The sequence below is a fragment of the Ciconia boyciana genome, chromosome 15, assembly GCF_034638445.1.
Source record: "Ciconia boyciana chromosome 15, ASM3463844v1, whole genome shotgun sequence".
In the NCBI taxonomy this organism is placed as follows: Eukaryota; Metazoa; Chordata; class Aves; order Ciconiiformes; family Ciconiidae; genus Ciconia; species Ciconia boyciana.
Genome location: NC_132948.1, coordinates 5,756,926 through 5,770,564, shown reverse-complemented (window position 1 = coordinate 5,770,564; position 13,639 = coordinate 5,756,926). Strand labels below are relative to the sequence as shown.

The 13,639-nt window shown below is 40.2% G+C and overlaps 1 protein-coding gene across 3 annotated transcripts in view; it reads left to right on the top strand.

Moving 5' to 3' along the window:
* Nucleotides 1-13,639, top strand: part of MED15 (mediator complex subunit 15) — a 33,774-nt gene that overhangs the window by 6,650 nt on the left and 13,485 nt on the right. For 2 of the 3 annotated variants that reach the window (XM_072880587.1, XM_072880586.1), the window contains exons 2-9: nt 321-408; nt 1,617-1,668; nt 2,134-2,163; nt 3,753-3,968; nt 4,548-4,813; nt 5,592-5,978; nt 7,182-7,271; nt 12,218-12,337. In XM_072880587.1, the coding sequence (XP_072736688.1) occupies nt 321-408; nt 1,617-1,668; nt 2,134-2,163; nt 3,753-3,968; nt 4,548-4,813; nt 5,592-5,978; nt 7,182-7,271; nt 12,218-12,337 (1,249 nt within the window). The remainder of the gene's footprint in view (nt 1-320; nt 409-1,616; nt 1,669-2,133; nt 2,164-3,752; nt 3,969-4,547; nt 4,814-5,591; nt 5,979-7,181; nt 7,272-12,217; nt 12,338-13,639) is intronic. The other variant, XM_072880588.1, reaches the window with a different exon arrangement.

Sequence of the window (13,639 nt, the reverse complement as noted above, 5' to 3'; positions counted from 1 at the left end):
ATCGGGTGATAAAATAATGACTTGTTTAGCAGTTGTTCTTGAATTTCTGCAAAGAATATTTATGTTGCCTTTTAGAAATTTTAGAAATTTAGTTGGCTTTTTTTCTCCATTATTTGAAGAAATTTTAAAGGGTGGCAGTTTTAAGTGATGTACGTGGTGGTTGGTTTTTTGTTGGTTTTGGTTTTGTTTGTTTGTTTTTTTTAAAAAAATCTATAAATGCAAGAGGGGTAAGAAGGTGTTTTACAGACCTTCCTAACTACAGGAAGTATTTTCTGATGCCCTCAATTAATACCCAGCCTTGTTTTTTCCTCTTTTTTCAGTGATGACGCTATGAGGAAGGCTGGTGTTGCTCATAATAAATCCAGCAAAGAGATGGAGAGTCATGTGTTTATGAAGGCCAAAACAAGGGTAAAGCATCTCTATTTGTTTCCAGAAGTTACTGAGGTGTCAAAAGAAATTTGGAACAACCTGCAGAAATAGCAAACCCGATGCACTTAGTTAACTGTCTCTGCTTAGAGTACATAGTTATGCAAAATTTTTGATTTATATGTGCTTCTTTTACCCTGAGGGGAAGTGAGGTGTCTTGCATCCAATACATGCATGAAACTGGACTTAGTCCAAGACAGCTTTTGTGATGCTGCAGCATTTAATGCATACATGGGACCACGCTTAATTATTATCCGAAGACTTGCGTGTAGTGAATTGCATAGAATTTCCTTTATCTACAGTGTAGCACCATTCCGTAGAACCAGTTTGGTGGTCAGGAGAGACTAAGATATCAATGAAAAGGCTGTGTCAAGAGTAAGACCAAGGGAAGTGCTGTGGTCTCTGTGAAAGTCTGGTTATCATGTACAATTCTAGACTCTACCAAAATGTAAACTTCTTTCCTGGAGCTGTATTATGAGAAATTGGATACTGTTGCTGTCTCCAAGCAAGCCATGTTTGAGATAAAATTTTCACTAAGACAAGTTCTATAATGCTGATGTCACAAATGTACGCCTGCTGATGGCATTCTTACTGTTGGTAGTTTCATGGGCAGGAAGGCTATCTTAGCCCTGTGCAGTTTCTCTTGCACATTATGAAGCACACTAATAAAATGCTGCAAAGAATATTTGTCTCTTCACTTCTGACACTTCTATAATGTGTTAGTCTTTGAAGTTGTTAACTTCCTTGTATTTGTAATATTAACTTACCCTAAAAAAAGTTCTTGTAATATGAATGTGACGTAGTTCAAGGACTAAAGTAAGTCAGTGTATCATGTAAGTAGGTTCAATCCTTAAGAAAAAGGAATTTGGATAAGAAGTGGAAAATGGATGTATTGGTTTATAATTATGTTCACATATTGCGATCCTATTAGTGTGACTGTCATGGAGGTTCTTTCCAGTGAATTTTTGTGGTTTCTTGGCCACCGTGTACCATCAACCACAATGATGTATTAGTAAAAATATTCTCGCTTAGTTAATGAACAGACTGTTCCTTGCAAGTGAACTGCTCTGGAAAGCCACAGACATTGTAAAGTAAAATCTATTATGTTGAGGAAGAATACTGAAGAACCAGAGAGTCATGATTGCAATGTTTTTATTTCCTATGCTAAAATACTGATTTTTCACCTTTAGGAGGAATATCTTTCTCTTGTGGCCAGACTTATTATCCATTTTCGAGATATTCGTAAGTAATTGTTTGGTTTGGGGTTTTTTTTTTCTCAGTAATGGGTTTGCTCATCCCATCCTCCCCAAAAATGTAAATTTTAGGGTTTTTATGTGTGGTTCTGCATGTGACTCTTCACAAGTTGCTTTAAAAATTTTCCTGTAATGTACATGCTTAATTTTTAAATACTGTTGCTTTTACACATCCATCTATAGTTGAAAAGTCTTTGAGAAATTATCTAAACTTACTACTTTTCCACCTTCCTAATTTTTTCCTGTATTTTTGCTTTCTTTCCATTGTTTATGTAGCATTCTGGTTACCAAATTGGCTTAGGTTAATGTATTTTGTTAGAACTACTGTAGACAGTGATTTTTAAAATTTTTTAAAATTATTATGTGAATATATTTCTTGTAGAGAGTATATCCGAAGGGCCAAATTTATATGTGACAAGATTAACAAAGACAATTAATTGTTCTTCCTTTGCAGACAATAAGAAATCTCAGGCCTCAGTCAGTGGTAAGAGCTCTTTCTTTTTTTTCTTTTCTTTTCTTTCCTTCTTTTTCTCTGCCGCCCCCCTCTCCCCCACAATAGAACAGCATAGAAATCAGGGCTGTGGTGTACTAAGAATAAGAAGGCTGTGGATTCCCTAGCTGGAATATTAAATGCTGTTGGAGTAAAGGAAAGGTAGTATGGTAGTCTTGGAGTTGTTCAGTGATGAGGGTGACGGGCTTGGACAGTGTTTTGGATGTAACACAGGAGACTTGTTTGTTTCCCTGTTTGTACTTTTGTTAGCTCACAACAGTAAGATTCTTGAAAGAACAAGAGTGTTTGAAAATAATCTCCTGCTAAGCAGTCCAGGTTTCTCCCTGTTACCAGCTTTGGGTTCCTCAGTGTGTTGCATCAGAGGCAAGCGTTGTGTTTGTGGGGTGTACGCACGCTGCCATTTGACTGAGGTGTCTTCTGCCTCTGTGCTAATTCTTACAGCAGTGTATGTTAAGAACATAGTATGATTCGCTATTTCTGTCCCCCTGTAGGCTAAATATGCAGTGTCTGTGATTAACACCCAGCCTAGACAGTTGGAAATTATAAGTATTCTTAAGAAAGAGGGGGTGTTATGTTCTGTACCTGATTAATATTGCTTCTGCACTCCATGTTGTGTTTTGCCCTCTTGAATTGTGTTGTGGTTCATCACGCTCCATCACGCGTAATGGTTACTTGGGAAGACAAACGCCATCACTCTGAATGTCCTCCCCTTCCTCCTTCTTCCCCAGCTTTATATACTGAGCATGATATCGTATGATATGGAATAGCCCTTTGGTCAGTTGGGGTCAGCTGTCCCGGCTGTGTCCCCTCCCAACTTCTTCTGCACCTGGCAGACCATGGGAAGCTGAAAAGTCCTTGATTTAGTATAAGCACTACTTAGCAACAAGTAAAACATCTCTGTCTTATCAACACTGTTTTCAGCACAAATCCAAAACATAGCCCCATACTAGCTACTATAAAGAAAATTAACTCTAGCCCAGCCAAAACCAGCACAAATTGCCGTTCCCTTTGACTTCACTTTTCTGTGTGCTCAGGATTCAGATTATGACAATTGTCTTGAAAGGCACTGAACTTATCCACTGTATAATAAACATGATGTTTTTGGGGGAACTGTATAGCAAAGTACTTCCTCTGGTGTGAGCACTGCTTCTCTGTGTTGACCTCAGGAGGAAGAGGCTAATTGGATCCACAGTGGGACTTTCTTCTTGGTTTTTGAGGTGACAAGCTGGATATCCTCATAGATTTTTGTTGCCAGGTTGTTTGGACTTGTATATAAATTCAGAGGTGGCTAATAAGTTCCTTTTCTCTAATGCATTTAGAATCTATTTGTAACTTTGCAAATCTGAAACACTTTAAATAATCTCTGCTCTATTTACAGAGAGGCAAAGACGTACCAGAAGCCTCTCGTGGTCTTACAGGCAGAGCAGTGAATATTAGACTCTCAGGGTATTGGATCTAGTCATAGTCTGAAGCTGACAGATCAGAGTGGGTGATGGAGAAGAGAGGATTTGGGGGGGGCAATTGCATGGCTGGTTGCATATTGGTAACTATTTTCTTTGTAGATCCAATGAATGCCCTGCAGAATCTAACTGGGGGTCCCCCAGCAGGGGCGCCTGGAATGGGCATGGCTTCCCGAGCTCAAGGAGCACCCATGACTGGGATGAGTGGTCTTGGCCCAATGGGACAACAGATGAGTCTCCCAGGGCAGCAGCAACCTCCTGGAACCTCAGGAATGGCCCCTCATGGTATGCCTGGTGTCTCTACAGCTACTCAGCAGAGTAAGTGTTCAATTTGCTTTGACCACTGAAATTGTTAGATCAGCCTTTCAGTATGTAATTCTTCCACAAGGAAAGGGTGCTGAAGAGGTTTCATACTTCTGGCTAAATCAGCCCAGTGAACTGCAGGAAGAATTGATTTAAAATACTGCCACCTAATGGGATAAATGTCTTCCTTAGTATAGTGAGGAACAGTCTAGCTGTTGTATGAGCAAATGCTTCTTTCGTCCTACAAGATGTCAACTTCAGAACATTGTTTTTGTAGAGCTCACCTATGTTTTCTATGGGTATGGTGCTTTCTGCTGGTGACCCCTGTGCATATTTCCTCCTGCACATTTTTACATTCTTTATCTAGGTTGCTGACTCAATGTAGGCAGTGAGAATTAGAAGTTGGTAGTAGGAAGTGTCATTAATTCTGCTGTTAATGTGCATCATCCATTTGAGGAAGCAAAAGTATATAAAGCTAATGAAGAACATTAATGTACTTTAGGGATTATCTTCAATTATTATGAGTTATACTGTGTAACTGTCTCTTGCACTGTTTGGGTCTCTCATTTTAAGTACAGTCTACCTTCTTTTTAGCCCAACTTCAGCTTCAGCAGATAGCTCAGCAGCAACAGCAGCAGCAGCAGCAATTCCAGCAGCAGCAGGTGGCTTTGCAGCAGCAGCAATTCCAGGCCCAGCAGTCAGCCATGCAACAACAGTTTCAGGTCCAGCAGCAGCAGGCAGCAGCAGCTGCTGCAGCCCAGCAGCAGCAGCAGCAGCAACAGCAGTTGCAAGCTGTCCAGCAGCAGCAACAGCACATGCTGAAACTGCAGATGCAGCAGCAGCAGCAAAACCAACAGCAGGTGATGACAAACAATTACAATGACAATTGAGGTGATTTGTGTTCAGTTGCTTGTCAAGTGAGGCTTGGCTTGCATGGAAGTACTGAATATCAGCTCTGCCTGTTATTAACGTGTTTCCACTTTGGGGTAGGACTTCAGTTTAGACTTGCAAGTTAATTAGCAACAATATATTACATCCCAGAGGAAAGGCTTAACAGTCATTTGGTTGCTTTCTTCTGTCATAGCAATAGAGAATTAAAACCTTTGTCTCGTTCTCTTTATAAACTTCAGGATAGTCTTTCATTGTGACAAGAACAGGGATGTGGGAAAGAACTAAAAGCACTTGTATTACCCTAGAAGTAGTGGCTGTTTTGTCATTGTGTGAATTACACATTGCCACTTTAAAAAATGTGTGCAGAGGCACACAAATGCAGGAGAGGAAACTTCAGATGTCATGTTCTTGTGCAATTTTTGGTAAATAGTGGTGCTGATGCAGGCTGGTTACATTTGAAGAAGTGCTTCTGAGCCCATTTGTACAGGAGAAGCTGATGGACTTAATCTTTGCTTTTGAAAACTGTTTAGTAGCGAGACAAGCTTGTAGTGTTGAAACCACGGGATGTGCGTCATGTAGAGTTGAGATATATGAAGAGTGAGTGATAAACAGGTTGAGCTTTCCCTTTGGACTTAAAACCTCAGCCTGATGTCTTAGGATTCTGTTTGCTCTTGGTTTATGCTGTAAAAATAAGGCTGCTATGGCATTGCTGGAAGCTTTAGCATCCTGGCTTGTCCTGCTTTTCAGATGCAGCAGCAACAGCAGCAGCAGCAACTACAGCGAATTGCCCAAATGCAGCAGCTGCAGGCAGCACAGGCTATGCAGGCACAACAGCAGCAGCAACAGCAGCAGCAGCAACAGCAGCAACAAATACCACAACAACAGATACAGCAGCAGCCACCTCAACAAGTAATGCAACAGCAGATGCAACAGATGCAGCAGCAACAACAGCAACAGCAGCAGCAACAACAGCAACAGCAGCAGCAGGTTGCTCAGGCACAACAGTCTCAGCTTCCACCACAATCCCAGCCTCAACCCCAGCCCATGGTATCTCAGCCACAGGCAATCTCAGGACAAATTCCTAGTCAGGTTATGCCTGTTACTCTTACGCCACAGCAATTAAAAGCAATGCAGGTAAGGGCTAGTGACCAGCTGATTGTTGGTTCATTATGATCCTCTAGAGAAAAAAAAAAAATTATTTGACTTTTGCTAATAATGAAGTAGGAAAAAACATAGCTTATTAAGAGATTTGTAGTTAGCATGTTATGAGTATGGAGAGTTTAAAGGTTTATGTCTGGGCCTGCCGGTAGAGAACAGTTTTGTGTCTAAGAGTAGGACTTCTGGAAATCTGTGAAAACCATTTATGCAGCTAATATTTAAAAATAATTTCTTGTATTACTCTTGAATGGACAAGTAAAAAAAAGAAAAAGAAACAAACTCTGGTTAAAGAAAAATCACCTCCATGATGTTTGCTGTTCTGGAACATGAGCAAGTGCTTTGAAGTGCCTGGTGCATGTGACTGGAGCCAGTGTTGGCACTCTAGTATGCTGGCTTTGCTTCTGCTGCCATGTTTTTAGGTTTTGGTCAAAGTTTAAGATACCAGTAGTTCCTGTGCCTTGAAGAGAATGTAGACAAGACAATAGTTTTACTCTGTTGAACCTCTCGCTGGGTCATCCTCTTAATGGTGCAGCTTTTTGACCTGTTGCATTACAGTCAGTTTTTTATGGGCTCCATATGTGCTGTTGGGCAAAAGCTCAGACGTAATCCCAAGACCTGCTTTTCTTTGGGCCTTGCTGGGGAGGAGTGGAGTGTCAGCCACAGTTGAGAAATTATTGACCCCACATGGGGGAGTTGCTACATCCACTTTGTACTCCTACCAGCTAAGCTAGGAGTAGTTAGATGTCATGTATAGCGCACTGTCAGTTGTAATGAATGTATAAACATTTGAAATGCTGGTCATTGGTAGGTGCTTAATACAGTGTGCTTGAGGGAAATCAACATGTATGTGATTAACTATATTTGCCAGAAAGTTGAAGTATCTAGTATTGTCATAGGAAGACCTGATAGTACAGGGAAGAAGTTGCAAGAAGTCGTCGAATCTTGGGTGCACAGTCTATGGGAAGACTGTTCTAAATGTTAGAAACATGGGAACTTGTTTTCATGAAGAAAACTCAAAAACTCTAGGAAGAGTATGTATGTTAAAGAGTATGTATGTTAAAAAAGGCTGATCTTGTCTCCACACCCTTTTTTATAAGTGTAGTCAATATAGTTGAAACAGAAGTGTCGTACCCTAATCAGATATGTATGTTTACTTTGTTCGTTCTTTTCACACTCAAGGTAAGAGCTCAGCTGGTCCAGCAGCAGCAGGCAGCGGCAGCAGTACAAGCAGCTCAGGCCCAAGCTGCTCAGATGGGAGCTTCAGGGCAGGTAAGGGCCCAGGAGCCAGCATCACTAGTTATAGGCCTGTAGCAAGTGCATGCTAGAGATGAGCATGGAGATGGGTTTCTGGTGGTTTTTCTGATGAGGGGTCTGACATTGGTCATCCCCTTTATAAAGGGGATATGGGGTTTTATGCTGTTTCTCCTTTGCCTGGAGTCAGAGGCAGGATTTCGTTGACAACCTCTCTGTGCATGCTCTCTGTCCCAAGTAGGTAAGATTGTTGCCTGTACTGACACAGGAATGCACATCAGTAAGACGGCCTACTGTGGTCACGCTACAAGTCTGACTGTTGGTACCTGGAGTGTATCACCTCTTATTTCGTTAAACTTTCTTAGGTGACTGCTTTATTGTGTAAACTGATTTCTGTACTGTGAATCTTTGCCTGCTGTCTTTACTCACATGTGATTTACCTTCCATCTCCATGTATTGACCATAAAAAATAGTATAGACAAATCTTTCTGCACTCCCCTTTCATCTTTCATTCTTTTTCTGAGTGAAATGGGCAGTAGATATAGATTGCTCTTGTTCTGGATGTGAATTGTGAAGAAAAAATGGCATGTGTCACAAGTGCAGAGTTACATTTAAAAAAAAAAAGTGCTGGGTGAAAGCTTATTGTCTAACACAGTTTTCTTATCCTGCAATACACTTGTAGCCCCAGTGATTGTTCCTTGATGTGTGTCTGGTATGAAGGAGACATGGGGAAAAAAATTGGGAATGGCTTGAGCTGAACCTCTCATCCCATTTTCCACAAGAATATGAAATAGTCTTTCGTGGCTTACCTCTGTAGTGTTTCATATTGAGGCATTTTACAGACATGGGTAAGTACAATTATCACCACTTTGTAGATGAAGAGACTGAGGCAGACAGATGAAATGAGGTTGACTAGGATTAATGGCAGAGTTCTTTTCGTATACCCCGACATTCCATGTCTGCATGCACCATTTTCCCTTCAGCGCACAAGAAATATTATAGATTCAATAAGACATTTGGAAGCTTTTTACATGGACTGTGATAACAATTGGTTCTTCAACATACATCTCCCAGACTTGTATCAGGAATAGTGTCTTGTACCATCATAACTCTCATGTGGGCCACGTCCTTGTTGGTGGCTAAGTTCTGTTTCTGTATTGGTCCTTTTGGTTGTGTCAACGGAACACAGGATGTAAAAGCTGAGCAGTGGTAAGTACAGTTGTTACAGTACTGGCAGCAATGCAGAATTCTCTTTCTACAGTTGAAATGTGAATTGAAACTTCTGTTTGTTTCTTAAATAATTTCCAGGTGGGAGCTGCAGGGACTTAGGCTGACTGGAAGGAGACTCTGACATTTTTTTTTCTTTTTACTAACTTAATGGTGCTCTTTTCAACTCCTAAGCAGATGGCTTGTGCTTATGTAGAGTCAACTTAATTTTTGCCCCGTTTAGTGAATTCACATGCCAGTGGCTTAACAGCATCGTGCATTTGAAAAGTTTCAGGTGATAAGATGGTTGACAGCGGGTTTTGAATTGCAGCTTTATTCAGACGTGTGGTAAATTCAGGGATTGATCATTATCTATCACAGATGGAGTTTAGGAAATTCCACATACAGTCTTTACTCAGTTTATGTTCATGTCATTGCAATATGAGTCTACTAAAATTCACTTAATGCTGTGAAGTCCAATAATTAAATGGGTTTCTTGTACTTGTGTAAGTATTTTCTGTATATAAGATTTAGTTTTAAGATTGTGGCTGTGTACAGTATTACAATGCAGCTTTGGTGCTGAGAGTGTATATGGATTTTCTTTAATTTATAAGAAGTTTCTTTTAAGAGTAGATTTTGCTTTGTATTTAGTACATTTTTCACTAGCGCCAGCATTTTTAATAAATCTGCCTTGATTTCTTCATTTGGTGCAGGACAGCTTCTGTTATAAACAAACCCTATCCTAATCTTTGCTTGTTACATTTAAACTTAGTCTCTAGGGGCTTTCAAACTGGGAATTTTGGTTGATATGGCTGCATTTTTCCTTTTCTGTAAAGTTTCTGTTCATCCTTCCTACATAAAGTAAAAGCAATCCCAGGTTTAAACATGGATCCATGTGAGTTTTGAACTTCTTCTCTGAAGTCGTAAAGACACCATGCAGGTCAGTGTTACCCTGCTTGGGTGTCTAGTCCTTGTGAGCCTGTAACTCGCAGATGAACCTGATAAATAAACAAAGTAGTGACCACAGAGTGCTACACAAGTACTTGCAGCACCAAGAGAAAATCCGTAATCAACTGGAGTTAAGTATTAATAAAATTTAAATCACTGTTCTGGTGCAACTCCTTCAGGTGCTCAGAATGCAGATTGGCTGTTGCTCTTTGGAAATCAGAGCTGTTGCTCTTTGGAAATCAGAGCTGCCTTTAGTGGAGTGACCAGTGGCACAGTAGTTACATATGCTTACCAAAAGCTGTGTATTTACGGAATTCTGAATCTTTGGATTTTAGATGAAAGAAAATTACAGGTTCAGGATTCTAATTGTTATATTCCACTTCATTTTTATCAAATAATGGGTTTTATATCTTACAGTGGAGGGAGACTCTCTTCCTCTGCTTTCTCTCTGTTTTTATGAGGTAAAATTCTTGATTCTGTAAATTGAGATAAATCAATTTCACTTATGGAGGAGGATTTACCTTCAGTTTAAATCTTTTTAAAAAGTACTTGAACACTTCCGGTTGTCTGGTGTTTTTAGACTGACAAGAACAACTCCTTCATGGATATATTGCTTTGCATAAAACAGATGCAATCTTTGGAACCCCCCCTTTCCTGGCTCCTTTGTCAAAGGGTCACAGGTTTCATAAATGTAGATCAGCTGGAGAATGGGAAAAATAGATTACTTTTGTTAAGAGAGTGGAATTGGTGTTATTTTATGTATACACTTCCTTTCCAAAGCGCACATTTCAAAAAACAAAAAATGAAAACCAAAATTGTGTGCATGTGCGTAAATGTTTGACCAACCACATTACAATAAACAGCTGAAAGCCTTTGAATCGGAGTTTGTCATGCTGGTGTTCTGTGGTTTGCCAGACACTTAAACTGTGAATATGCTTCTAATTTCCTTGACCTCAGAGGAAGTAATCTAAATCTTCACACTTTGGTGGTGTGGCATGAGAAACAGGACCAAGATGGGACATGTGGGTCACCATAACATCCCTGGGATTTCACACACTCCAGAGATCCATGTGCATTCACGAGGGTCTAAGATGGGGTGATTGTGCCTGGAAGGATATGTTTTGGTTTTTTTCCTAGCAATTTCCCTTTCTTTTTTTTGTGTGTGTTTTTGTTTTTGTTTTTTTTTTTTTGTTAGGGTTGTGTTGCTTCACCAGCTCTCATGTTGATACTGTAGCTCTTCACTGCACTTTGTAGCATCCACCTGTGCTTTGTGCCAGTGCTGGGTTGTTGTGTTTGCTTGTGGTGGCTGTTGCATGCTGTGTGTGTACATGTGCATGTGTGTGTGATGTCTGAAGCGCTCTCATTTGTTTCCCTTTCGAAATCCTGTCTCTGACCATCCCCCTTTACCTGGATGGAAAGGGACTGCATTGCTCTGATGTTGTGAACTAACAGCTGTGCTGAATTTGACACTTACTTTCTTTATCAGTTATTGCTTTCCTTTTTCAGTCTTGCTACGTTGTATTTAATTTTATTTATTTTTAACAATTGTAAGCACATGCATTCTCTGACTTTCTAGAGACATGTTGCTGGCTGCTTCAGTCCATTTACATAGAACGCTAAGCAGGAATGCCCCAAACCATTTACTGAAAGGAGACTTCATTAACTCTTAGGTTAGTTAGGGCCTGTGTAGGTTCCTTGGCAATATGTATCCTGGAAAAAAAGAGTAGCCCAGAGAACTTTACTGTAGATCTTTGAAGTACCAAACAGAAGCTCTTTTACTGGTAGGTGAATCTGCCAAAGTTACCCAAATACTATCTCAAAAATATGCTATATTTGCTGTAAATTCTCAGCATATATGGTGTAATATCAAATTTTAAGTAACAGATGGCTATACAGATATATCTGATTAAATCTGTGTGGCTCATGCAGGCTGGTGGTTCTGAAAGGCACTTCTAGATACTGCAGAGTAGCATAGTCCTAAGACTATTTTAAACTACAAATTCTAAAGCTAACCTTCATCATTTGTCCTAAATGATTGTACTTTAGGGTGTGCTCAGTCTATACATCTGCAGAATCAAATAGTGTATGAATAAGCTTGAGGCAGATTGTGGACTCAGAATATTTTAGCACAGCTTAGCAATAGAGGAATGGGTATGTGTCAAAATGATGGCAATTACAAGGATATATTTGACTTATTCTGTGGGTTATAAGAGGAAGAATTGTTGTCTTTGGCATTGTTATACTGTCATAGGTTAGGTTGGTCTGAAATTTTGCTCGCTGTGGAGCATTCCTACTGACAGTTGCTGTTGAACTGTTTGCCAAATTCTTTTATAATGAAGGGTGGCATATGCAAATACTGCTAAATCCTTTGAGTCCACAGTGGGGGAAAGCACACCAGAAACCTATGGCATTATGTAGCTTCTTATATGGAGCATTCTTGACAACAATTTTAGATACTTATTTCCAAGAATTCTAGAAATTCAACATGTCAGGCAAAATTTAGGAAAAGCCCTTCATGCAAATGATAGCGTAGTCAACCCTTGACCCATGAATCTGAATCTACATATCAGCTCTCTCAAGATACCTAGAATTCATTAGATGCTTTCTAAAAATGGATAGAAAGGCTATAAAAAGGAGTTCAATTTATAAGCTAGCATGTTAGGTTAACCTTTAGAGAAAAGCTCACTAACCTTCCCTTCATGCTCCCCCTCCCCCTAATTCCTGGAGGTTGCATGTGCTTCTCATCCTGCCAGTGCACTGCATTTCTTGTTTTGCGATTACTTTTGTCTGTTGTCCCTCTGTCCTCAAAGATGATCACCGCACCTATGGCCCGAGGTGGGATGCAAATAAGACCACGGTTCCCGCCTACCACCGCTGTGTCTGCTACGCCGCCAAGCTCCATTCCTTTGGGCGGACAGCAAATGCCACAGGTATTTACTGAGTCAAAGCACATTGTGTCAGGAATTGTGCAAAGCGTTCAATACGTGATTGTATAGCGCTTGCTTTCAAGCAAGGGGTAGTTCACTTTTTCATCAAACAACTAACTTGCTGGTGTCACTCAGGGTATTGGGCTGTTTAGGTTTTATATGGATTCTTTTTCATTTTAAAGAATAGGTTTTCTGAGAGCTTGGGATATCAAATAACACATTTTTAAAGCGGCATAGGTCTTCATTTTAACATTTAAAATGTTTCCATGTTCATAATTGATTCAAGTCTCAAATTAGAACTTTGTGGTTTCTGCTTAGTCTTTGTCTAAACTCCACGAGTGTGCATTTATGAGAGTTGTAAGTCAGTACCACAGTGTACTGGCTGAGTCGTGTCTGTGACCCTACTTACGTGTTCATGCTCTGTACAGGTGGTACTTCCATTAATAGTGAACTTGGCTCATTTCGGTTTGAGTAGCTTCTTGGCATGGTATCAGGGACTGAGAAAAGCGGAGCTGTTCTCTTCTTTCACAGTGGTGTAGGAGGAACTGCCAGAAGGATTCCACTTGTGCCTGCATCAGAGAAGAACCTGTGTAGGCAGGCTGGCAGTACCTATCCAGCTGTTGCTGGAGGATGCATGAGGTCAGAGTACTGCATCTGCCTGGTGCAGGTCCAGATCTGCTAAAGACCTCACAGTCATATTTTGCAAGCAAAATGTGTCATTTTGGGGGAGCAGGAATGGGGAGAACTAGAATGAAATAGAACTGAGTTCTTACCAGTAAGTCACAAAACGAGGCTCTGCTCTGCAGAAGTTTGCTGAGCCCTATATGATTGATGTTGGTTTAAATACGTATCATATTATAATGGTGGAATAGCATTCAACTTCATTTTTCTGTCTGTTATTCATGAACGTCATGTCTTGTTCTTCTAGATACTGATTTTCAAATTTAATACCACGTGCAGTTCTAGTTCTTAATGCTGCTGCATTTTGTTCATAGGGTTAATGAAAGTTTCTTCACTCTCTGCATTTTTGTTTCCTTTGCAAGCTTATCTTGGGGCTGTGGAATGTCTGAAACTGCTTCCTAGTGCTGCTGCATCAAGTTTAGTAGGCACAGCCTTTTCTTCTCAGGAATTTGCTAAGGTAGATACAGTGACCAGAAAGATTCTGCAGACCTAGGCAAACATGTCTCTTGTTGTTTCTGGTTTAAGATGGATGGTCATTTCAATCCAGGTCATTGTTTATATGTTAACTGAAAAAAAACCCAGACATAGATGTTGAGTCAAAGGAGAATTTACTTTGAGCTTGAT